The sequence below is a fragment of the Triturus cristatus genome, chromosome 12 (genome assembly GCF_964204655.1).
Source record: "Triturus cristatus chromosome 12, aTriCri1.1, whole genome shotgun sequence".
In the NCBI taxonomy this organism is placed as follows: Eukaryota; Metazoa; Chordata; class Amphibia; order Caudata; family Salamandridae; genus Triturus; species Triturus cristatus.
In genome coordinates, this window is record NC_140595.1 from 703,580,306 (window position 1) to 703,604,017 (window position 23,712).

At 46.0% G+C, this 23,712-nt stretch overlaps 1 protein-coding gene across 1 annotated transcript in view; it reads left to right on the forward strand.

The window, feature by feature from the left end:
• The first annotated feature begins 5,106 nt into the window (after positions 1-5,106).
• The window catches only part of LOC146780153 (transcription factor HES-7.1-A-like), a 43,573-nt gene continuing 24,967 nt past the window's right edge, over positions 5,107-23,712 (forward strand). Inside the window, exons 1-2 of the mRNA XM_085637364.1 lie at positions 5,107-5,215; positions 6,811-6,906. Coding sequence (XP_085493490.1) covers positions 5,174-5,215; positions 6,811-6,906 — 138 coding nt within the window. The 5' untranslated portion in view covers positions 5,107-5,173. The remainder of the gene's footprint in view (positions 5,216-6,810; positions 6,907-23,712) is intronic.

Here is a 23,712-nt window from a genome sequence, read left to right on the forward strand (position 1 = left end):
AAACATAGTACATTTTCTCTTTTTAGCAATCGGTTATGGTATGCTTGTATAACCATGTTTTAATTGGATTTTGTTATTTTTATTTATCTTTCGTAATAGCTCTGCAAGAATGCACGGTGGGGGTTTTAACTATTTTTAAGTTTTATGTGAAATGTCCAGAAATAAACTAAATCATAATGAGATAATTGTGGCATATTCACAGCAAAGGTGAGTTTTTAAAAAAAGCAATAAGATTTCTTAATGAAGCTTAAAGAGCTGTTGGTGTGCTCCAACACTCCTAGTACAATGCTAACGTGTTCATGGACTGTCGTGTTTCACTGAATATGACTGCTGGCGCGCTACCCCTTTCAGATGTCAAAGTGCCAATGTACATTCAGCACTTAACTATAGTTCACTAAAGGTAGTAATATACAAGCTAGTTTCATGTGTTCAGCAAACAAAATATAAACCTGGATATCTATCAAACAACGTTATTCGGCTTTTGAAATTAAAAACCATAAAAGTACAACACATTGATACATGTTCAACATATAAAAAGATATGTACAGTAAAGTTGATTATGAATTAACTAAAACAGTTAAAAACTAATTTAAATATACAATTACAGTTTATAAAAGAAAATGGGACGTTACAGAAACGGCAGTCAACCTGGATACCCCGAGCTTTCATTCACAACTGGATCTAAGCCTGACAGGCGATTTTAAAAATCCTGGATAAATGAATTCTATCAAAATACATTTGGAAAAATACACATAGAAATCTAGAAAGACCATAACGTTGGGCGTTCTAATTGCAGGCAGGGATGAGTGAGTGTGCAATCTGTCCTTGTATAACGTAACTGGTGTTCTTGTAAAGCGCTCCGATACCTTCGGGTCGACTTCGGCTACATAAATCTCCCCCCCCCCCCCCTGAAAAAAAATCTCCCGAAAAAATAAAATCAGTCTCAAATTTAGAATGGCTATTTTTGGTCCAAGTCAAATATGTTTTTTTCTGATTCAATTATTATGTATCTGTTTTGTTTTTTCGTCGACCTCAGCCCTTTAAATGAGTTCTGGGCTTCCTCCCTCGTGCATAATATTTAAAGAGTCAGTTCAGATTCCAAACCAAATTCCATTCGTGCAGAGGGTTACTTTTCCCTCAACGCCTAAGTGTGGCGAGCAAGTTGGAAAGATTGTAGTCCAGGAGCGAGACAGCGCCCCCAGGTGTTCGGTGTCGGATTAAACCTCTGAATCAACAATTCGGATCATTAAAAAAAAAAGTGGAATTGGATTAAATGTTTAAGGGGATTAGTGAATTGGCAAGTGAATGGGGATTTGGTGGCGTGGAAACCCTATTAGTGACTGTTATTATAGCTAAGCCTGACACAGCTTCCACCCCACAAGTTCTGTGACTCGGCCTCTCGGGGAGACGTTCACAGACCCAGTGCTCGGGTGTTTGTGTATAAACCTGTTTGCGCATCTGAACTCGGATGTGTCAGTGTGCGGGTATCTCTACCTAGGTGTTATTCTGTCTGTGTGTGAATGTGCACCTTTGTCAGTGGAGGTGAGCGCACGTTTATGCCGCGCACCTGCGCGCGTCTCTTCCCACGAATTGCGTACGTGGTATGATAGGATTTGTGCACGTGTGTTTTACGTGTAAGAGCAGGCTGGCGCCAGCCTTTACTGGCCCTACTGTGGTTACCCTCACACGCGAATATGTTCTGTGGCTGACGGATGGTCAGTCGCCGTTCTGATAGACGGGGTCTTTTCATTGGGTGTCTGGCTGCCGAGAGATGCCCTCGTGCCAGCCTCTGACCTCTCGGGGATTGAAGTCCCTGCACAGCCCAGTGCTCGGCCCCTGCATTTGTAATCCAATGCCTCTGCCCGCGAGCGGTGCCATCATGCAACCAAGGCCTCAAGGTCCAAAGTGTGCCTGAACTCTCCGTCAATCAGAGATAGAGAACCCAGGCAGATGCGGCTGGAGTCTGGTACCAGTGCTGCCAGCTTAAGCCCTGCCACATACAGCATGTACCTATGGAAGGAGCCCAAGGGATGCTCTTAAGCAGTACTTTTATTGGATATGACTTGAGGTGATTTTTGCAAGAGCGCGGGACATGCACATACTTCCACGCTGCGGAAATGCTCTTATTGGACGGCAACTCCTTTTCTCCCAAGCAAAGCGGATCCGATCCCTCTGTGCTGGGTCTCGGGATTACTCACTACTCGGAGCGGGTGTAAATGCAATCAAAGGGTTTTGAAGCCTGTATGTTGGGTGAGGGGGTTCCAGAGGCGGGGACCTAGAACGTTTAGTGCCCGGAACTTTTAGGCGCCAGAAGGAGGTTTAGGAGAGGCCAGAAGATTTTGGTTGGCTGATGGTAGCGTGCGAGTTGTTGTGTAGCAAGGAAGAGCGTTAAAGAGATACCTGGAGGCAAAATCCGTATTAGATGAAAATACCAAGGCCCTCACTGTCCATTAAACTGATCTATTCACAAACACTTGTTTGAGCATACATGAAGATTACAAGTGGTGTGATGTGTACTGCACTCGGTAATTACCAGGTTGTAAACATCCTATTATTCTACAATTCTTGAACAGGTTGAACCTGCTGCAATTTAACAAGAGGAAACCACCTGGGTTTTTATTGCAGTCAGCACCAAAATTCCCACGTTATTCCCCAAAAACTCGAAATTTCCAAAAATGATTGCATCCGATTCTTCCAAATTATAATTTTCACTTCAAACTACGGCGCCACTCTTAATGAGGCCCGAGAGTAACACCTTCTACATGGCTCTGTTCTTGTGCTGAGCCTCCTCGCCTGCTGCTGGTATTTGAGGGTGGGTGTGTGCCTGCGAGGCTTGAAGAAAGAGTGAGCACTAATTTAATGACTTTGTACAGAACTGGATCGGGGAACCAAACGTAGCGTTGGCAAAAATGCCCAAACCAATCGCAAGCACTTGAGCTCTACAGAAAATCTTTCTTTCCCTCCATCCATTCTCTCTCCTCCCTGTCTGCTTGCTTCCTCTCTATCTTCCCCATCCCTGGAAGCTTCTGGTGCCTGCTGCAGTTAACCTCAGGGAATTGAGGAAAGTGCAGAGGCACCAAGAGCAGCCCTGGCCTTCAGAACCGGCCTCCAAGGGCTCCAGACGCCGGCGGAAACGCGGTGGAATAAAAGGCCAGCCCGACCCTAACATTGTCCAATGTGGCGCAGTAGTCGTCAGGCAGGCCAACTATGAGGCGGATGCACGCCTTAACTCTGTGAACCACAGGGAGTGGGTACGGGATTTGGGCGGACTGAAAGGCAGAAGTGGGCGAAGCTTGCATATATTAACCAACTGAAGACCTCAAGGTGGACTCCTCCACCTTCATGGGTGGAGTTACGGAGACACCTGGTTTGTTTCGTGGTGTATGGAACCAATTTCAGTAGTTTGTGAGAGAAGTCAATAGCAATGGTGAAGTGGGAGGGCGCGTTAGAGATGGGAAAATAGAGGACCTCCGCTTTAGAAGAGTTGAGTATCAACATCGCAGCGCCACCCAGTGTCCAATTGTGGTACGGCAGTCTGAGACGCGCGAGGGAAAGGAGGAAAGGTTTGATATTAGCTGCATAGAGCGGTGGGAGAAGCCAAGGGCACACTGACACCAAGGGGAAGGAATAGAGTGAGGAGAGGACCCAAACGGATCCTTGAGGGACACTCACTGAGAGCGAGGAGGGCGCCGAGGACTAATTCATCCAGGAGACGTGTTCGAGTGATTGGAGAGACAGGACTCAGCTTCCTGCTCTAGGCCCGGGGAAGTCAGACAAGAGAGCGATCAACATCTGCCTATTTACTAACTACTTAGCTTTCTACTCTTCCGTTATCAATCTACCCCTCTCTCGAGCCAAGCTTGTCTCTTGTGGTCTCTCTCGCTCTATCTCTATTTATCTTGGCCTTCCTTCCCTATAGGGTTATCCCCTCCCCACCTACCCCCCCCCCCCCCCCACCCCGCGCACAGCTTTCTGCTGTCAGTCAGTTTGCCTCTCTCTTCTGCCCTCCCCGTCTCGACCTCTTCTTGATTTTCTCTCTGTTTTCCCTTCTCCCTGGCAGTCTCTGCCCCTTTCTCTCTCTACTGCAGTCTGTCTATCCATCAATCAGTCATTCAATCTAGGGCTGCAGCCCTCTATTAAAATATCGTAAAAAGGAACAGGAGCAGTTGTTAATTACACGGATAGCAAATGAAAGAAAACGCTATGACGAAGCAAGGGATGTGCTGTATTCTAAACTGCCCTGTAGCCCTCGGCCCAACCCCTGCAGCCAGGGCAAACAGCCATTTTCATTTAAATTGAATTAGTAGCAGCCGGTTCCCAAATGTAGGTTAAAGTGCAGGTTCCCATGCTTTCAGTGAAAGTCCACACATATACGGCCTTCTTTGGGTGTAGGAGCGCGAGGTGTGGGGGCGAGAAAGCGAGTTGCCACCTCCCTGTCAATCACTTTATGGTGCAAAGAAGCGTCGAATGGGCGCTTTCCCAGCACAGGCTCTCGCTTTCTCATCAAAGCCTACATCTGAGGAAGGTGTGACGCATTTAATGATTTCGGGTGGTGGTGGTAGGGCTCTTAATGAAAGGTCACACGCTTAAATTCTGGAAAGGGCATGACTATGTCGCACACACGTCACGCTTTTAATATGGAATGTGTCCACTCGTGGCCCAGCGAGGAGAGCGCGGGCCGGAAGTGTGGCACGCGCTGATGAGTAGACGCAGACCTCCAAGGTACTCTGACGCCCCCGGCACAAGCCTCTCCACGTGTTCTTCACACAGTGCATCCTGCCCCCTGGCTCTCTCCCTTTCCCACACACTCTCTCCACAGGAATACTCCTTTCTTCCCACCCCTGGTTCTCTTCAAAGCCCAGCGGTGCTGAGAGAGCACTTTACAAGTAGGTGTGAAGTGCGCCTGGGACAGATGCGGCGGCGGAGGGGGTGTTGCTGGAGCCCCCAAACTCTGAATGGGTGTGAATGGGAAACACCTCGAGGCATTAGGAGGGGTTGTGCTGAAGTGAGAGGGGCTGGGGCAGCAAGGGGCGCATGGGATTGGCGGATAGCCAGAAGGTGGGAGGAGGGATTCAGCCCACCCACTCTATATAGCCCCCGCCGCCCTCCCTGGGGCAGTTTAAAGCTGTTCATGTTGGACTGACCCTTGATAGGACGGACCCTCGCCGGCGCCATGAAGATTGTGGACTCTGAGGGCCCCAAGCAATCGAAAAAGGTGGGTGCTGGAAGAAGGCCCCCCCGCGGGTGGGCTCGGGTTCTGGTGGGTAGGGCACCCTTCGTACTGGGCTGCGCTGTGAGCTTCATGCCGCAGGGAAAGACCTTATACAACCTCACGCAGCAATGAACAAGGCAGTCGGGGGTGGGGGGAGGGAGTGGGTGCCGGGGTTGGGGGACGTTGGTAGGGGTTGTGTGATTGTTTGCAGTACATTTTCTTCCAGCACTTGGGGCCTGGCACAGCAGGCAGGAGCGTTATTTCTCCGCAGCAACATCTCACAAAGAAATGCGCGTGCTGCCCACGGGGCCCTTTTTTGGGGGGGCTGCCTGCTATGGGAATTTGTCGTCCCCGCAACACTGAAGCCAGGCCCCGGCCCCAGCCCGCTGTTCTATCGGTATCCAGTAACTCCCCACACCCCCGTAATAAACAAGACCTCTACAGCCCTTCTTCTCTGAGGGTTTGGTGAACCCGTGAGCTCTAGAGAAGTCACATATGTAGGAGGGTGGGGGGCTCGTTCCTGTCCCAGTGGCCTAGGGGTTCCCCAGTGACCAGTTAGGTTCCACCCAGTTCGTCTTCTGTAAGGAGTTCTGTGGCTAGGTGTAAGTGCGGTCTCTCTAATCCCCGAGCGCGCTGCCTAGGTTCAGCACCCACCCCCTTCACTCGAGGCCTTCCTGGGGGATTTCTGGGGTTCGGACCAGTCTGAGCTCTGGAGAAGTCCCCCTTGGATGTGGTATGAATTTGGTGGGGGAGGTTCTACGAACCTTAGTTCACGGCCCATCGGGGTCTCTCCAAGGAGCCTGTAGGCCCCGGCCCTTCTATTTCTGCAGGCTTCCTGTGGGTGGGAGCAGCCTGCGGACTATAGCAATCACCAAGACTGCGGTGCAGGTGGACCCTCCACAAAGCCCCCTTTTGAGCCCAAAGCCCTTGCAGATTAGTGACATGTGGGAGTGTCGGGGGCCCCTCGCCACGTTCTGGAGTGGATGCATACGTTTGTGTTACAGTGCTTAAGTAACCTGAATGTCTGCCCTGGGTGATCACCAGACCTCAGTGGGCCCTGCCTATGCCCACTCAGGCCCGCAGCCGTGTTTCTGCGGGAGTTTCATGGGATGGTGGCGGGCTGAATTCAGGAGAAGACACCCCGCGGATGCGCCTCGAGAGGGGGCGGGCCAGTAGTCTCCAGCTCATCGGTGGCTTGCCCAGGGACAGGCAGACCTTCAGCCTTCCCAAGGGGGGTTTCTGTGGGGCGGGAGGCAGGAGCAGCCCGGGCTGTGTGTGTCTGCTCTGGGTGGGTTGGTGCTGGTGTGAACAGCTCACCGTGCTCATTCCATCTGCCTAGTAAGGCCCCTCGTGCCCAGCTCCTGTGGGTTTCTAGTTCTGGGGCTCCCGAGAAGCCATGCCGTGAATCTTAACAGCTTGGGCTACGTCAGCGCCCTGTCCTTTGAATCTCTTTGGGGGAGAGGACCTGAACTCTCGACGTTTTGTAAGTCACTCACTTTGAGGTTCTCCTCTGAGGGAGACATGGGACACCAGTAGCTGCCCCGAGCAGGGCCCGGCAGACCGAGTGTAACCCCCTGCTTTTGTTTCCTCCCCGGCAGACGCTGAAGGTCGAGGTGGAGAAGAAGAGGCGGGAGCGCATAAACCACAGCCTCGAGGAGCTGCGGACCCTGCTGCTGGAGAGCACGCGCAACGACGTGAGTGAAGGGGCCCTTCTTAGCCTCAGTCACGGGGTGGGTTCAAGGGGCTCGAGGGGATGCGGGTCCTGCTGCTAGAGGCCACGAAATGACGTCAGTTGAGGGACCCTTGATGATGCCCCGTAAGGGGGTGTGGTGGGGATTTGTGCTATAGCCCCTGCATGCTGGAGGACCAGCGGGCCTATAGGGCGTCTGAGAGGGCTGAGGGATGCGCCTTCCGCGGTGAGAAATGACAGTAAACATATAAAACCCAGGCTCATTTCCCACCGTTCATTCTAGATGGAGCGTCCAGGCAGAAGAGGGGACAGGGGCGGCATGCTGCTGTAGAGGGTTCCGATATTGGGGAGCCCCCTCTTTCTCTCTGCGCTTTATTGCTTTGCCTCTCTTCCCCTCTTTCTCCATTTATCCAACTCCTTCCCTCACTCTCTTTTTCTCTCCCGCTCTTCCCTCCCTTAATTTCCCTCTCTCTGCCCCATCTCTCCATTCTACTTCCCTCTCTCGCCACCTCTTATTCGTCCTTCCACTATCTCCATCTCTCCCGTCGCCCCTCCCCCCCACCCTCCTTCTCTTTCCCTTCTCTGTCGGGTGCTCTGGGCAGCTGTCTTAGGGGAGAGGCTGGGGAGCAGGTCCCTTGAGAGCTCTCTAGAGGGGTGTTTGTGACGGAAGTAGGTGAGCGGTTTCTCTAGGGAAGCGGGCCAGCCGAGAGATGGCGCTGTGTCAGCGGGGTTCCTCAGACTCTGTACCTACGTATAAGTGAACTAACCCTAATGAGATTGATTACATGTATGTTTATCTTATGTGAATTTTCTAAAGCTCTATCCTGGCTTCGGCCATATGGAGTTCCCAGCCGGGTCGGGTGGGGGGGGGGGGGGGAGGGGCTTCTGCTCGGTCGTGCATCGTCATATGAGACCTGCCAGGAACATAGGACAACATACATCTTTAGATAGGAGCCCCCACCCCCAGCCTTGAGTGTGTCTCTGGGATGGTCACCAGGCCTGGTTCTTTTTCACACCTCCCTGCCTTACTACCACTATGTATGTGAGAAATGCGCATGGGTCGTGTGTTTGCGTCAGTATAGGTTTGTGTCGGGGTGTTGCAATGGGTATGTATGTACGACCAAGGAGGCATGTGTGTGCTGAGTGTGTATGTGGCTGGGTATGTGTGTGTCCATGTGTCGGAATGTGTGTTTGTATGAGTGTACATATGTGTATGTGTATTGGTGTATATGTTTAGGTACAGATGTCGTGTGTATGCGTGAATATGCATCAGTATGTGTGGATATGTGTGATCTTGTAACTATGCGTGAGTGTATGGATTTCTGTGTGTTGGTATGCATTTGTATGTGTGGTCTGTGCTTGCCTTTCTGTGAGGACATGTGCTTCAGCAAGTAAGTCGTTTGCACGTAAGTGACTGAGTAGGTATATGTATGGTTTATATATGTGCTTATGTAATGTGTGTTACTCTATTGTAGATTTGTACATTACGTGTAGGTATATATGTAGGTGTGTGTATAGTGGGTATAGCAACATCTCTTGAAGTTTATTTTAGGGCTGGTAACATATTGGGCCACAGATACAACTGGTGTGGCCATCTACAAAGGAGATATGTACATACATACACGCATACTTCAACATTTTAAATCTAACTTTCTATGTGTGTGCATATTTATATGTGGAATAGATTTATAAACAATCATGGTTGGGGTGTGGCTGTAAATCTGCATTTTCTTCTTCCATGTAAAGCCCACAAGTGCCCTTCGGCAACGTTCGGCTCATATGTTTAGGGCGTAGTTATTTTTTTATACCTTCATACAGCATGAACTTGGCCATTAAAGCGCTTTACATCAGAAACAGAAGTTTTACATGAAAGCAGACTTTTTTGTTTTTATGGCACTGGGAGATTAAGTCATGTGTCCCGAATTACAGGATGCTGAGCGAGCGCTGGGATTTGACCTCCCCGCGGCATAAAGATAAAAAAACATATGCTTTCATGTAGAACTTGTGCGTCTCTTGAAAAGCGCTTTAATGCCCTCTGGTTTAGTTTGTGCTATTTAAAACTGAAAACAAAGTAACTATTATGTCCTGCACATATGAGTTGAACTTGGCCGCAGTGCAATGGGCACTCTGACAGTAGACAGTATTCCATCGCTAGTTTGCAGCTGTAGCTTTACATTGTAATTGACGGCACAACAATTTCAATGTCAGAAACACTAGCTGTCAGGCCACATCTCTTTCAGTCGCATTGTCAGTAATTGTGGAAGGCTCTGGTAGGAACCTAGCTCTGGAATAAACTGGCTATTGACTGTCAGAGTAGCGCATGGACATGCTCCCCACGGAAAGTACCTCTGCAGTACCTGAGCTACCCAATCCATACCACAGGGCTGGAGCCCAGCGACTACTAGGAGTACCGATACTCTTATAGCACAAGGTGAAGTTTCGGTACTAAAGGGTAGAACACTGAGAAATGGCAGTACTGGGTACCGGTGAGTACTGGCCCATTTAAGCACTATATACATATTACCTACTGGCGGTTGCCAGTAGGTAGTTATAGTTAGGACCTAGTTTCCAAAAGAAAAGCGTTTTTTTTTTTTCCCAATAACTTTGGCGCCAGTTGATGAATCTTCGTGGAATTTTCAAAAGTAGTGGCCCGCTCCGGTCAGCTTCAGCCTTGAAAGTTTCGGGGTGATTCGTCAAGTGGGGGCTGAGAAAAAAAGGGCTCCCCAAACGCGTTTTCCCCATGTTAATTTCCAGAGGAATCTTTAGACAAAGCTACAGCCCGAACTGCTGAACGGAATTACACCACATTTGGCAAAAAGGTAGGTCGTGGTTCAGAAAGAGCCTTTTTAGGTCTCGCCTGACCCAGCGCATGCGCTGGTCTGGCGAGACTTATTGAGAGGGCTCCAAAAAGTGCTACCAGGCCAGCCTAGAGATAGAGTGCATGTGCGCGTGCGCGCCGTGCTTTACCGCGATTACTTTCACTTTCGCGGCCGTACGGCCGCTTTGATGTTTGATCGCGATCGTGATCACTTTCGCGGCCGCACGGCCGCTTTGCATAGCCAATAGGTCTCGCTTTTGGGACCTTATAAGTATTTAGTTATGCAACTGTTGCATAGCTAAACACTTATGAGGTCCCAAAGGCGAGACCTATTGGCTATGCCAATGCTTGTTTTAAATGGTGTAAATCCGTTCAGTAGTTCCTGAGAAATTAGAAAAAGAAAAGGTTCAATATCTGTCCTTCATAGGAAACTTTAGACAAAGATACAGCCTGAACTGCTGAACGGAATTACACCAAATTTGGCAAAAAGGTAGGTCTTGGTTCAGAAAGAGCCCTTTTTAGGTGTCGCCTAGCGAACGCAGCGCAAAATCTACCTGTGGAAAAATGATGCATGTTGCGTTGAGCCTATTCGTTGATAGTTTTGGAAAACTGCCTGTTTCATGAAATATCATAATTTTGCCCTTTTGGGGGCTTTTGCACCACATAAGTTTTAGAAGTTCACAAAGTAGGAGCAATAATAAACCATTTCTAATAATTTCGAGTTTCCTGGCATTTTTGACATTATGTTTTCCATATTTCATGACATTGTCCACTATATTGCTTCTGCGTTTCCGAACAAAAAATGAACCGAGGCCTAGCTGCAAAACATCAAGAAAGCGCATTTTTCATATCAGCACACCAGTGACTAGGCATGTACTTTCCTGTTCGGCAGCAGCCTGATCCTTACATGTACTTTGTTTCAAGAGCCATGGTTTTGTAAAAAGTGCCGGTCTACCTAAACCACAAACTTCTGCTATATATAAAACTTGTTTTTCTTTTCTTCAGTGTTTTATGTCTGTTAACTGTCAAAGTAAAGTGACGTTTATCCTATCTAGGAACATAAGTCTGCCGGTTTTCAGGGGGGGGGAGGTTATCCTCCTGGCTAAATAGTTATAAACGCTAATTGTGAGAATGTTCACCTTCTTTTGAAATCATTCATAAATCTGCCAACGACATTTCTTGCTTCCTTTCATCTGCTTCTACAATCACATCCACTCTTCTTCACTCTAATACAAGTCTCTGATTTATCAGCTGCCTAGCTGGAGTCGCTTCAGTCATCAGATGAGATTAAAGTATTCATCCTGCCCTCTTATCTTCCCTCTCTGGGGCCTTATCCTCCTACACTCATTACTGCCCACCTGCCCATTTTCTATCTGATACATTTGGAATCAATCAAACACCCCTGCCTTCCAGCACACCTCACTCATCTGGATAACAACCTCATACATCCTGTTTTCCACCACACTCATCCTGTTTTCCACCACACCCATCCTGATTTCCACCACACTCTTCCTGATTTCCACCTCATCCATCCTGTTTCCCACCACACTCATCCTGTTTTCCACCACACTCATCCTGTTTTCCACCACACTCATCCTGTTTTCCACCACACTCATCCTGTTTTCCACCACACTCATCCTGTTTTCCACCTCATCCATTCTGTTTTCCACCTCCTCCATCCTGTTTTCCACCACACTCATCCTGTTTTCTACCACATTCATCCTGATTTCCACCTCATCCATCCTGTTTTCCACCACACTCATCCTGTTTTCTACCACACTCATCCTGTTTTCTACCACACTCATCCTGTTTTCTACCACACTCATCCTGTTTTCCACCACACTCATCCTGTTTTGCACCACACTCATCCTGATTTCCACCACACTCATTGTGATTTCCACCTCATCCATCCTGTTTTCCAAACACACAGGCAAGCACTTACAAATGAGTTCACTTTGCAGCTTCATTTTATATAACCTCCCTACCTTATACACGCCAACCAGTGCCCGCTGCGATAGGAGCAGTTCCGCACTTATACAAACTTCTGTCTCATCACACTCTTTCTACAGCACAACATTATCACTGCTTCACATGATGCACATAGTTAATGTGGAAAGGGGCAAAGGGGAATGTGGACCATCCATGGTGTAACTGTACAGCGTCACTTACGAAACTGACACAATCGTGCATCTTTCTGGAGTGGGATGTCACCTGTGGTAACTGGGTAGCACAATGGGGCTTTCCAGCTCTAAACTGCTGCTCAGGTATGCCAGGGGCACCCAACCGCACAATGCTGGAGATTACTGGAGAGAAAGAGAGAGAGTAGTTATGGATAATTACCAGGTCCCAGAGTGCAGGCCAATTGTGCTAGTGGTGCAGTTCAGTTACACCACTTGTGTTGCTGAATAATGGCAATTATGTCAGCATTGCTGCTCATTATGCCAGAGGCTCTGGTCATTTATAGCAGTGCCATGCGCGCTTCTCTGGGACAATGGCGGCTGCATCTTTATTTACACATGTTTGAGCTATTGGCATTGTAAATGACAATGCTTTTTATTTGTGTTAATTATCATAACAGATCTACAATGCCAATTGCTTAAACTCTTGCAAACGCGAGACCTATTGCATTGCAAATGCTTGTTTTAAAATGGTGTAAATCCGTTCAGTAGTTCCTGAGAAATTAGAAAAAGAAAGTTTCGATATCTGAGCAGCGAGGAGGGTTCGCAAACCCTCCCGGGCACGAGCTTCACTCTGATTGGCTGCCAACACTGCAGAACCAGGAAGTGTTGGCAGCCATCCATGGAAACCTGCTCTCGCTCCAATGAAGCAAAGTAGGATTGCTTTTCCACAAGGGGAGCAGCATGTCAGCAGCTCCCCTTGTGGAAAAGCAATGCCAGCTCCCGCAGGAGGCATTGGGGCTTCCCCTACGGTCCCCAACGAATCGGCCAGGCCCCGGGGATGGGGTCCCCGGGGCCAGAAGTGGCCCAGGAGGGAAGCCATGCTGCCTCCTCCATCAATATAAAAGAAAGTAAAACAAAAAAAGGCACAGCCCCAGGACAGGGGGCCCCGGGGCTAATAGAGGCCTCAGGAGGGGGGCCACGCAGCCCCCCCTCCATAAAAAATAATAAATACATTTTGGCCTGGGGGGGTACGCGGTCCCCTTCCCATTAATTTTTTTATTTTATTTAAAAATAGGGGTCAGGCCCTGGGGGGTGGGGTCCAAAGGGCCCCAAAAATGGGAAAAGAAGGTGGGCCACACAGCCCCCCTTCTGAAAAGACAAACCAAAATAAGCCAGCATCGCACCGGAGGCCCCGCCCCCTCCCAGCTTCATTTTGCAAACACGGCCCGGCGCATTGTAAGTTAGGGTATTAATTCCCCTTGAATACTGAGAGTGCCTGGGGTCCAGCTGGCCCACCAGGTACCTCCAGTATGCATCAGGGAGGTGGTCCAAGGCCACGCCCCCTTTTTACACCACTCTGCAACGCAGCTCTGTGGTGCCTACTGGAGGTACCTGGTGGGCTAGTTGGCCTCAGGAACCCCTCAGGATTCAAGGGGACTTAATCCCCCAACTTAGAACGTGCCAGGGGGTGCGTTTGCACAGTGGTGCGGGGGGGGGGGTGGCACCTGATATTACAAGTGTGCAAACACACCCCCTGGCACATTGTAAATTGGGGGATTAAGTCCCCTTGAATCTTGAGGGTCCCTGGGGGCCAACTAGCCCACTAGGTAACGCCAGTAAGTGCCACAGAGCTGCGTTGCAGAGAAGTGTTCCGAGGCCATGCCCATTTTTACACCACTCTGCAATCTCAGCTTCTGGTGCACTGCTGGTGGGGCGATGAGGTTCTCTTGTGTCCTGAGGACCTCAGGACACAAGTGGACTTCATCCTCCGAGACTCCCCCTTCTTATGGGAGTCTCGTGTGATCACAATGACACAACATACATTTTTTATTTTAGTCCCTTGGATGAGTCCCTCTTGTTCCCCACCTCCTTACCACACAAGGGCTATGGGGCCAAGGTATCCCTACCATGCCATATTCCATGTGTATTTTTGATGGGGACCCGGGGCCTGAGTCCTAAGTCCTGTAACAGTGTCTGCAACATTGCAACCAACCAAACAGAGATCCTGGTCCCATGGGACCACTCTTGGTCCCCGAGGAGTGCTCTAGTTTTTGCGCCCCCAGCCAAGCAGAATGCTTATTTTGCCAATTTCTTTCTGCTGTAGTCTCACAACTATAGATCTGCCTATTTTACAACTTCTTCTTTTTTAAACGGCTGTAAAGATTTACAACAAATCTCACAAAGCGTCTTTTCTGAATAAAGATCTATCTTTCTGTCAATTTGGTGTAATTCTGTTCAGCTGTTTAATCTGTATTGTGATTCAATTTACGCTCTGGAAAATGCATGGGAAAAAAGCAATTTTAGGACCCACCCCCTTTTTAGGTCTCGCTGAGCAAAAGGCTCGAAGAGACATTTTGTATGTGGGATTTTCAAAGTGCTGCTGGCTGGCCTAACGCTTGCGTTCACGCGATCGTGCACGCGCGCAGCCGGCCGCCAGCAGCACTTTGAAAACTCGTGTGCGTCATCGCGATCACTTTCGCTTTCAGAGCGATCGCGATGACGCACGCGCACACACTCCCGCTTCTCCCCCTCCCCCACCACATTTTGCGTTTCCGGCCGCTCACGAGCGGCCAACGCTTGTTATTGTCTGTCCCGGGGATCTCACGTTTCCCCACCCCTGCTCTTCTGGCGATTTCCTCCCCTGTCCTGCCTCCCTCACCCGCGTCCTAAGAGATACACTGTCTCCACTCTTCTCCCCTCTTTTCCCAGGACACACACAACCCGCATCCTCTGCTCCACACCCAGGAGTCGCCGTTACCTTCGTTTGCTGCCTGACATGGTTCTGTTCGGTGAGGTAGGGAAGCTTGAGCTAGTGTTTCCATGCTGTTTCACTCGACCATGAACAAGTTCCCGTTCTGTGACCTCAAGAGCTCGATACATCTCCACATTGGCATTTTGATCAGTTTATCAGACTCTGTTGGCAAAGTTCGCGCTGCATTCACATGTATTTTAATTATCCGAGTTTTACCGCTGTGCACTATTTGAATGTTTCGTTCGAATGCGTATATTCTACATTACAGTACGGTTTGTGTAAAGCTTGATTTTCACCTACTCATCTTTCTCGGCCCGTCCCTGCCAACCGTCTTCGAGGCCCCGTGGTATTAGTGACAGGTGTAGGCTTTCCGTTTCTAAGAAATGTTTTTCTTTGTTGACTTTCTATTTTTTTCCTTAGAAGCATACATTTCACTGCGCGCGGCTCCTAAGCCTCTCTAGTACGTGCAGCTGTAGAAAAACCTTACATAATGTTGGGCATCGCTAAACCCACGAAGGCATTTAAATGAGCTATGTAATCGATCCCTTTAAGGAACAAGCATTTGCAATGCAATAGGTCTCGCATTTGCGAGATTTTGAGCTCTTGGCATTGTAAATGACAATGCCTTTTATTTGTGTTAAAAAAACCTGCAATAAGAAGACATTGTCATTTACAATACCAATAGGTCAAACTTTCTAAAACGTGAGACCTATTGGATTGCAAATGCTTGTTTATGTTGTTGCTAAATTTGCCTGTATTTGCACATTCTGATGCTCTCTACCAGGGTCCGTATGTGATGTGCTGGTCCTCGTCAGGTTTTCTCTTTGACTTCTAGGACTTGTAGTCTTGTTTCTTTTATTATAAAACAGGACTACATATCTCAGAATTCAAAGGAAAACAAACATTTGCAATGCAATAGGTCTTGCATTTACGCAAGTTTAAGCTATTGGCATTGTATATGACGATGCGTTTTATTTATGTTTTAAAACCCAAAACACAAATAAAAGGCATTGTCGTTTACAATGCTAGCAGCTCAAACTCGCATACATGCGAGACCTATTGCATTGCAAATGCTTGTTTCTCGGGCCTCCTAGATGTATCACCAGTAATGTTTCAGGGAGAAGCTGAGGTGGATGATCTTTTTGGGGGAAATTTCATGAATATTTATCAAATGAAGGCAAATTTATTAGTAAATCAAAAACACTTTTCATATTGAAAGTATGACTTACGTTCAACTACCGTGGTGCCGTCCACTGTGATACATATTTAAAAGAACAAAGATTAGCACATTATAGTATATTCAGTGAAAAGAACAAAGATCAATACAATGTTATAGCTGTGTTTGGCAATACAATCTTAACATAAGTTAAAAACAGAAATTCTCTGAAAAAAACAAACGTACGTTATAGTTAGAAGTTAATAAGAGAAGAAATAACATTTAAAAACAAAAAAACACTGAAATTCATTAGTTTTACTAACTAACTATAACTTGCGCCCCTGGGCCTCTGGGCGCCCCACTTAATAAGGCGCCCCAAAAGATTAGTCAATTTAGTCTGTCCAACCTATGACCTTACCGCACAGGCCTGCATAGTAGACCGACTATCAGGCCCCCCCCAAACCCAAGGTCATACTCACCATTGAAATTGGTCCAGCCAAGCTAAAATGTTGCCCAAGAATAACTCATTCCCCAAACGCGAAAGGTGCACCCCATCTTGCACATAGCAGACGTCCCCTTTAATGCACCCATGAGCAATTACCTGCAATCTGGGGGTCCTAAACAGTTTGTCTATCTTATTGTTAATCCTCTGGACCGAGTGATTGAGAGCCTTCACCGATACCCCTCCCCGCCACTGAAGCCTTGGTATCATGTGTGACCACACAATAACCGTACCAGGGCAGCGCCTGGCCAGCCATGCTGACTCTGACAGCACCGTTTCAAGCAGGACCCTCCTATTTAGGTGCACCAAGTCGTTACCACCCAGATGCAAAATTATAGCGTCGGGGGGAGTGTCCAAGGAAGTGAGCATGTGACCTATCCGTTCTCTGAACCTGTCAAAACGCAGCCCACCATGCCCAAAAAAGGAAACCTTGACACCTAACCGCTTTGCGCGCGCTGCCCCATTTCCTGCCCTGAAAAAACTTCCTAGACGAGAAACATACGAATGACCAAAAACACACGCATGACGTTCCAACTTTGCATCCGGGGAAATCACTTTGTCTTGACTGTGTCTCCTTCTTGGTGGGGTGTCGCTGTCTCTCTTCCTGCATGGCAGGCCGAGGGAACTGGCAGTAAAACAAGAAAATAGCGCCATCAGTACCATTGTCATATAAAGTCATAACATATCGACTCGCACATAGCGCCTAAAACAGTTGGAGGCCCACTGCCCAATCTTCCGCACATCCCCTTCCCCAAGACCCCGTGCGACCGCCTTGGTGGCGGCACCTATTCTGAAGGAATGTGTCCCAAAACTACTGGGGTCCAGCCCCGCCCTGCCTATTGCCATATCCAAGACTCGTTTAAATTGGAACTTTGTCAGTGGGTCCCCCCGTGTGAATTAGCAATGGCCCCCCCCTATCACTTGGTCTGTATGGCAGAAAAGCCTCCATATGAAACACTGGGCAGCAGGGGTTGCCCCTTGCCCGCCTGAGAAACACTACCTGCCCCCTCCCTTCTTGATCTGTCTTTGATCGCCAAATTATAACCTGCAATGCATCGTTATGGAAGCGTATGTCGCCCAGCTGCAGGCCACCCCCCAGGTCCCTTTTATTCTTAGCCACCAATTCCCCTATTCGAAAGGCCCCATAGAAAGCCAAGGTAAAGGCTGCCCTGAACAATAAGCATTCCGTCACATTTGCGCAAGTCTGCTCTAGCGCAGCCAGGACTGATGCCAAGGTAGTAAGCCCTATCGGGCGCCTAGTGTCAGGCGCAGACCCCTGTAAGCGCTGCCAACCCTTCAATGCTTTGCGCACTACGAATGCCTGAGTAGGATCCTGCCTGCCGCCCATTTGTGCAAAAAATGAAATGGCTGCCATGTGTCTTCTAGCAGACCCCACTGACCGCCCTTCGTCACACAGTGGTGTGGGGGGGGTGGCGCCTGATATTACAAGTGTGCAAACACACCCCCTGGCACATTGTGAATTGGGGGACTAAGTCCCCTTGAATTTTGAGGGTCCCTGGGGGCCAACTAGCCCACTAGGTACCGCCAGTAAGTGCCACAGAGCTGCGTTGCAGAGAGGTGTTCCGAGGCCACGCCCATTTTTACACCACTCTGCAAACTCGGCTTCTGGTGCACTGCTGGTGGGGCGATGAGGTTCTCTTGTGTCCTGGCATGGCCTCGGAACACCTCTCTCCAACGCAGCTCTGTGGCGCTTACTGGAGGTACCTGGTGGGCTACTTGGCCACCAGGGACCTTCAGGATTCAAGGGGACTTATTAGGGATGTTATAGTTAGAAATTAGCATTTAAAAAACCTTAAAAATTCACTAAAAATACCATTGGATTGAGGCACATTATAATTAGAAATTTTTGTTTAAAATACCTTTGAAATTCACTGAAAAAAACCATAGGTTTCAGGGACATTATAGTTAGTTGGACATTTCACTTGTACAAAACCATAGAAATTCCGCAGTTATAATTAGTTCAGCTAACTATAACTCACGCCTCCGCAATGCACCGCTGATGACGTCACATATTACATCATTCATGACATGGTCAGTGACATCACTGATGACATCACGGATGACATCACTGATGACATCATCCAAGTGTAAATCTGATGCACCTCCTCACACTTTAATATAATCTTTGATACACCCATTGTAAAATACAGACTACCATTTTCAAAACAATCGACACACCAATACCAGTTACTACATACACACTGTATGTAATTATGAAACCATATTCATATAAAAGGATAAAAATACAAAAGAGGGCATGGGGTTGGCTGCATGGGGGGCTGGCTGCAGGCTGTGTGCGGCGATGCTTGGATTAATGTCAGGTAAATTAATGTTACATTATGTTAAAAAAACCTTGAAATCCTCTTAAAAACCCAAAGGTTACAGGGACAGTATAGCTAGGAGATAGCATTAAAAAACGATAGGAATTCACCAACAAAACGCAAAAGGTTACAGAGACATAAAAGTTAGGCAATAAAATAAAAACAATTCGAAATATAAATTCACTGCAAGAAACTATAACTCGTAGCCTCGCCATGCCATGCACTGCTAATTACCCCACATATTACATCAGTCATGACATAATTGATAATATCACTGCAACATTTGTAATAAAATTATTGATGAGAAAACTGTGCATGGTTGGGGCGCGAGTTATAGTTACCTTAGGGAATGAGGTATAGTTTCCTGAGAATTATAACTGGTCAAATTCTATAGTTATATGTGTCAAAAATCGGGAACTAACTAATGTCCCTGTAACCTTCGTTTTTTTAGTTTAATATATGCATATATATAAATTCGCTGAAAAACCCAAAAGTTAAAATGAAGTTATACGTAAGTAAGGTAGAAACATGCGTTTATAAAAAAACCTCACAAATTCCCTGAAAAAAGCAAAGGTGAAAGTGATGTTAAACAAAGGTCTTCTCATAATAATAAAGCAACCATTTTAATAGCAATAAAAAAAAACTAAAATTCACCTGCTATACATAATTGGCCTAAGTATAACTTGAACCGCCATAGATTAGACCTTAGACATGTCATCAGTAATGTGATATGTGAGGTCATAAGCAGTGCATCACATCAATTTAATTTATATATAGGTCATTTATGTAAAACTGGTGAATTTCAGTGTTTGTTTGTTTTTAAAATTGTAGCTTTTTAAAATGTTATTATTAGAAGACCTATGTATAACTCCACCATAACCTAGTGATTAAAAAAAAAACTTAAGGTAAAATCTTGCTATCTATTTTACATAAAAGTCCACTTTAACGTTTGATCTTTTTAAGTGAATTCCTCCGTTTTTTTTAGCATAAAGTAATATTTTATTATAATACACCTATAGTCACCAACACCACGGCCACACACAGCCACGACAGGCACTCCTCTCATCCTCCAATGGGCAGTCAATCCCTTTGAGTGGCCCACCACACATTCTTTTTTTTTACGGTCATGTTGACTTCCACAGGAGCAGAGGGGTCTGTGCTGGCGCACATGTGGATTACTTGGCATCGCACAGCGAGTCATGTTGGTTCATATGGGAGTCTCATGGGATCACAATGACACAACATACATTTTTTATTTTAGTCCCGTGGATGAGTCCCTCTTGTTCCCCGCCTCCTTACCACACAAGGGCTATGGGGCCATGGTATCCCTACCATGCTATATTCCATGTGTATTTTTGATGGGGACCCGGGGCCTGAGTCCTAAGTCCTGTAATAGTTTCTGCAACATTGCAACCAACCAAACAGAGATCCTGGTCCCATGGGACCACACTTGGTCCCCGAGGAGTGCTCTAGTTTTTGCGCCCCCAGCCAAGCAGAATGCTTAATTTGCCAATTTCTTTCTGCTGTAGTCTCACAACTATAGATCTGCCTATTTTACAACTTCTTTTTTTTTAAACGGCTGTAAAGATTTACAATAGATCTCCAAAAGCGTCTTTTCTGAATAAAGATCTATCTTTCTGTCAATTTGGTGTAATTCTGTTCAGCTGTTTTCTCTGTATTGTGATTCAATTTACGCTCTGGAAAATGCATAGGAAAAAAACATTTTTAGAACCCACCCCCCCCTTTTTTTCTCGGGCCTCCTAGATGTATCACCAGTAATGTTTCAGGGAGAAGCTGAGGTGGATGATCTTTTTGGGGGAAATTTCATGAATATTTATCAAATGAAGGCAAATTTATTAGTAAATCAAAAACACTTTTCATATTGAAAGTATGACTTACGTTCAACTTCCGTGGTGCCGTCCACTGTGATACATATTTAAAAGAACAAAGATTAGCACATTATAGTATATTCCGTGAAAAGAACAAAGATCAATACAATGTTATAGCTGTGTTTGGCAATACAATCTTAACATAAGGTAAAAACAGAAATTCACTGAAAAAAACAAAGGTACATTATAGTTAGAAGCTAATGAGAGAAGAAATAACATTTACTTCAGTAAACTAACTATAACATGCACTCTTATCATGTATTGCTTATAACTAGGTCCACTGCAATTATAAGATTGTTTGGCTGCAGCATTATTCAGAATAATTATAGATTTGCCACATAATCCATCATCTGCTGCATAATCTGCAGATTTTAACAATCATACATTCTTTCAAGCTTGAATGGTTCAAAAGCTACTAAAAACGGTGCCACACATTTTGCTGCACATTGTAAGGCACTTAGCAAAGATGTACTCGTCACCGCTCTAATGCTTATTCCTATATTTAAGTGTTAAACTGGTACCAATGAGGTGCAATCTTTGCCCAGAGAGAGTCGCAAGTGTAAAAATGTCAAATAATGAAAAAATACTATCACACAATGTACTGTATTATGCCGCATAATTTGCTTTTTCTTGCTGCATGATTTAATCAACCTTGCCGCATAATGTGGCAATCCTGTCATATAATTCCAACATCCGTGCTTATGACCTCACATATTACAGCACTCATGACCATTAAATTACATAGTTAATGATAGCACTGATGACATCTCAAATTACATCATTGATTACACCACTGATTGTTTAAGGGTGCTGCATACCGGTAGTAATTCAATAAGTAAAAAATGAGACCAGTCTTTTAAAAGTAATCAGATAATGGCTATTACATTTTGCTATTCTGCCCTAGCGATATGCATATATGCAGGGCTACTGGAATTATGCAGCAGGAGAGAGCCAAATTATGTTGCAGGGGAAAGTAAATTATATGGCAAGAAAAGGTAATCTTTGCGGTGTAGTGCGGCACATTTTGTAGTAGTATTACTTCATTATGTTGTCATTTTTAAACTTTTTAACACTCTCTGGTCGTTGGTTGCACCTCATTAATACCAGTTTAACATCCAAATATAGCAGTAAGCAACAAAAAGGTGACTAGTCCAGCTTTGCAAAGGGCTTTACACTGTCACTGCATTTTAGGAACTTTTGAACCATTTGAGCTAGGAAACAAATGCATTTTTTTCTTAAAACTAAGAATATGCGGTAGACGATGGATTATATGGCAAATGCTGCAAATCTATAACTATGTAAATTTCGCCACTGCCGCACAATCGCATAATTCCAGTGGTTCTGCAAATATGTCAACTCACCCTCTTTTGGTGGATATTAGCTTCTTTGACTCGTATTGACTCACTTAAGATACATGAAAGCTCTTTAGAGTTTGATGGAATCACATACTTTTTAAAAAATTCGAAAACCAACAAAAAGTGATTATTATTAATTCACTTTTGTTGTAACACCCATCAAAACAAGTCACAAGACTCACAATTAGCAGTCAAAAGGTTGATATGTATGCATTAGTCAATAATAAGCCACCCTTGTCAAGGTGCAATAGGCAAACCTCAATTGTTTTCTAAAATACATTACATTTATTGCTGAGGTGACCAGAATGACATACAATATTAGAACCATGTTAAGATGAGACTGTTAGTTAAAAAATGTGTAAGTGTTCACCACTACATCGTATATTCTTGAAAAATGTGCAATTACTAATAAAAATAGATATTTCGCATCTGAACATTAATTCCTTTTAACCCTTCACTTAACATAAAATGTATCTTTAGCTCTATAGGACAACTTTTACACAGGATCTTGTGGGCTGACATGTACAAGAGGATAAACTGTTGTGCACAGAATCTTTTCTCACAGATTTTAGGCAACAAACTGCTATTAAGGTATAGCCTGCTTTCAAATGTGGTTTTGCAACCCACACCTGGTAATTTACCTTGTTTAAGAAGCAGTGTTGCTTGCATTTGAAGCTTTAAAGGTAGATAAACCATGAACCATATGACCGCTGCCATGCGCAGCCACACTTGGGTGCAGTACATACTGGATGTCTTTTATAACCACTGAAACGTGTAATCAGTCATCTTTGCCTCTACATGACTGTACACCCTCCACTTAAAAATGTCTTTTTTCAAAAGATGTATAGGTTTTTGAAGACGTGAAAAAGAACATCATTGATAATGTCATCAGTGATGTCATCAATTATGTCATTTGACATGTTATCATTGATGCAGTTTAACATGTCATGAGTGATTTAATAGGGAAAGAAATAGTAAGTGAATGAGGGGCTCAATTAATAGTTAGTTCACTAGCCATAGAGAAATTAGCATTTAAAATGGTGGTTGGCAGTGGGCATGAAGGTGTTAAACTTTAGAGATATCCTGTAGTGTGGTACCATCTCAGACCCAATACTTAATTCACATCAGTTTTAAATACTGAAAAAAATCTTAAAATGGCATTTTAGGGGAGTCTGAACTCCAAGCCCATTCGGTTGGGAAGGAGGGCGGGGGCCTTGCATAAGCCCATAACTCAGATTTATGTGAGACTTGGCTTACATAATTAAAACCTTTAAAGAGTACTTTTAGCAGGACTGACCTCCCTATAGTGGGGCATAATCTGCTCCTCTCAGCATAGTTGGCATACCTTAAATGAGGCAATACAAGCACTTTTTGGCTGTACCGACCTACCACTTGTGTAACATTATCTGCATCTCTCAGCATGTCTGCCATATTTAATATAGCCTTAGAGCCCACCGTAATGGGCTCTACTGGCCATTAAAGGCCTGCTCAGGTGTTCAAGGCCCAAGCCAAAGGCATAAACAAGGGAGCGGGCCTTTAATGGCCAGTAGAGCCTGCTACGGAGGTCTCTAAGGCTATTAGAACAATCCACCCCTAGTCGGCAGAATGTTCTAATTTGTAAAATAAAGGCCCGACGGAGCTCGAGGGGTGTGAAATACCCCCGGGCTTTGTGAGGCCTGTGTTCACAGCTGTTGCTATGAACAAATTTTGAAATGTTGATGCTCTGGGCCTTTGCTGGCCATTAGAAGCCCGGAGCACTCCAGTGTCTTCAATGGAGCGCTCAACAATCCAATGTTCTAATATACCCTTAGAGCCCATCCCTGCAGGGTCTACCTGCCATTAAAGGGCCGCTCAGCTCAGGCCTTTCACAAAGGAG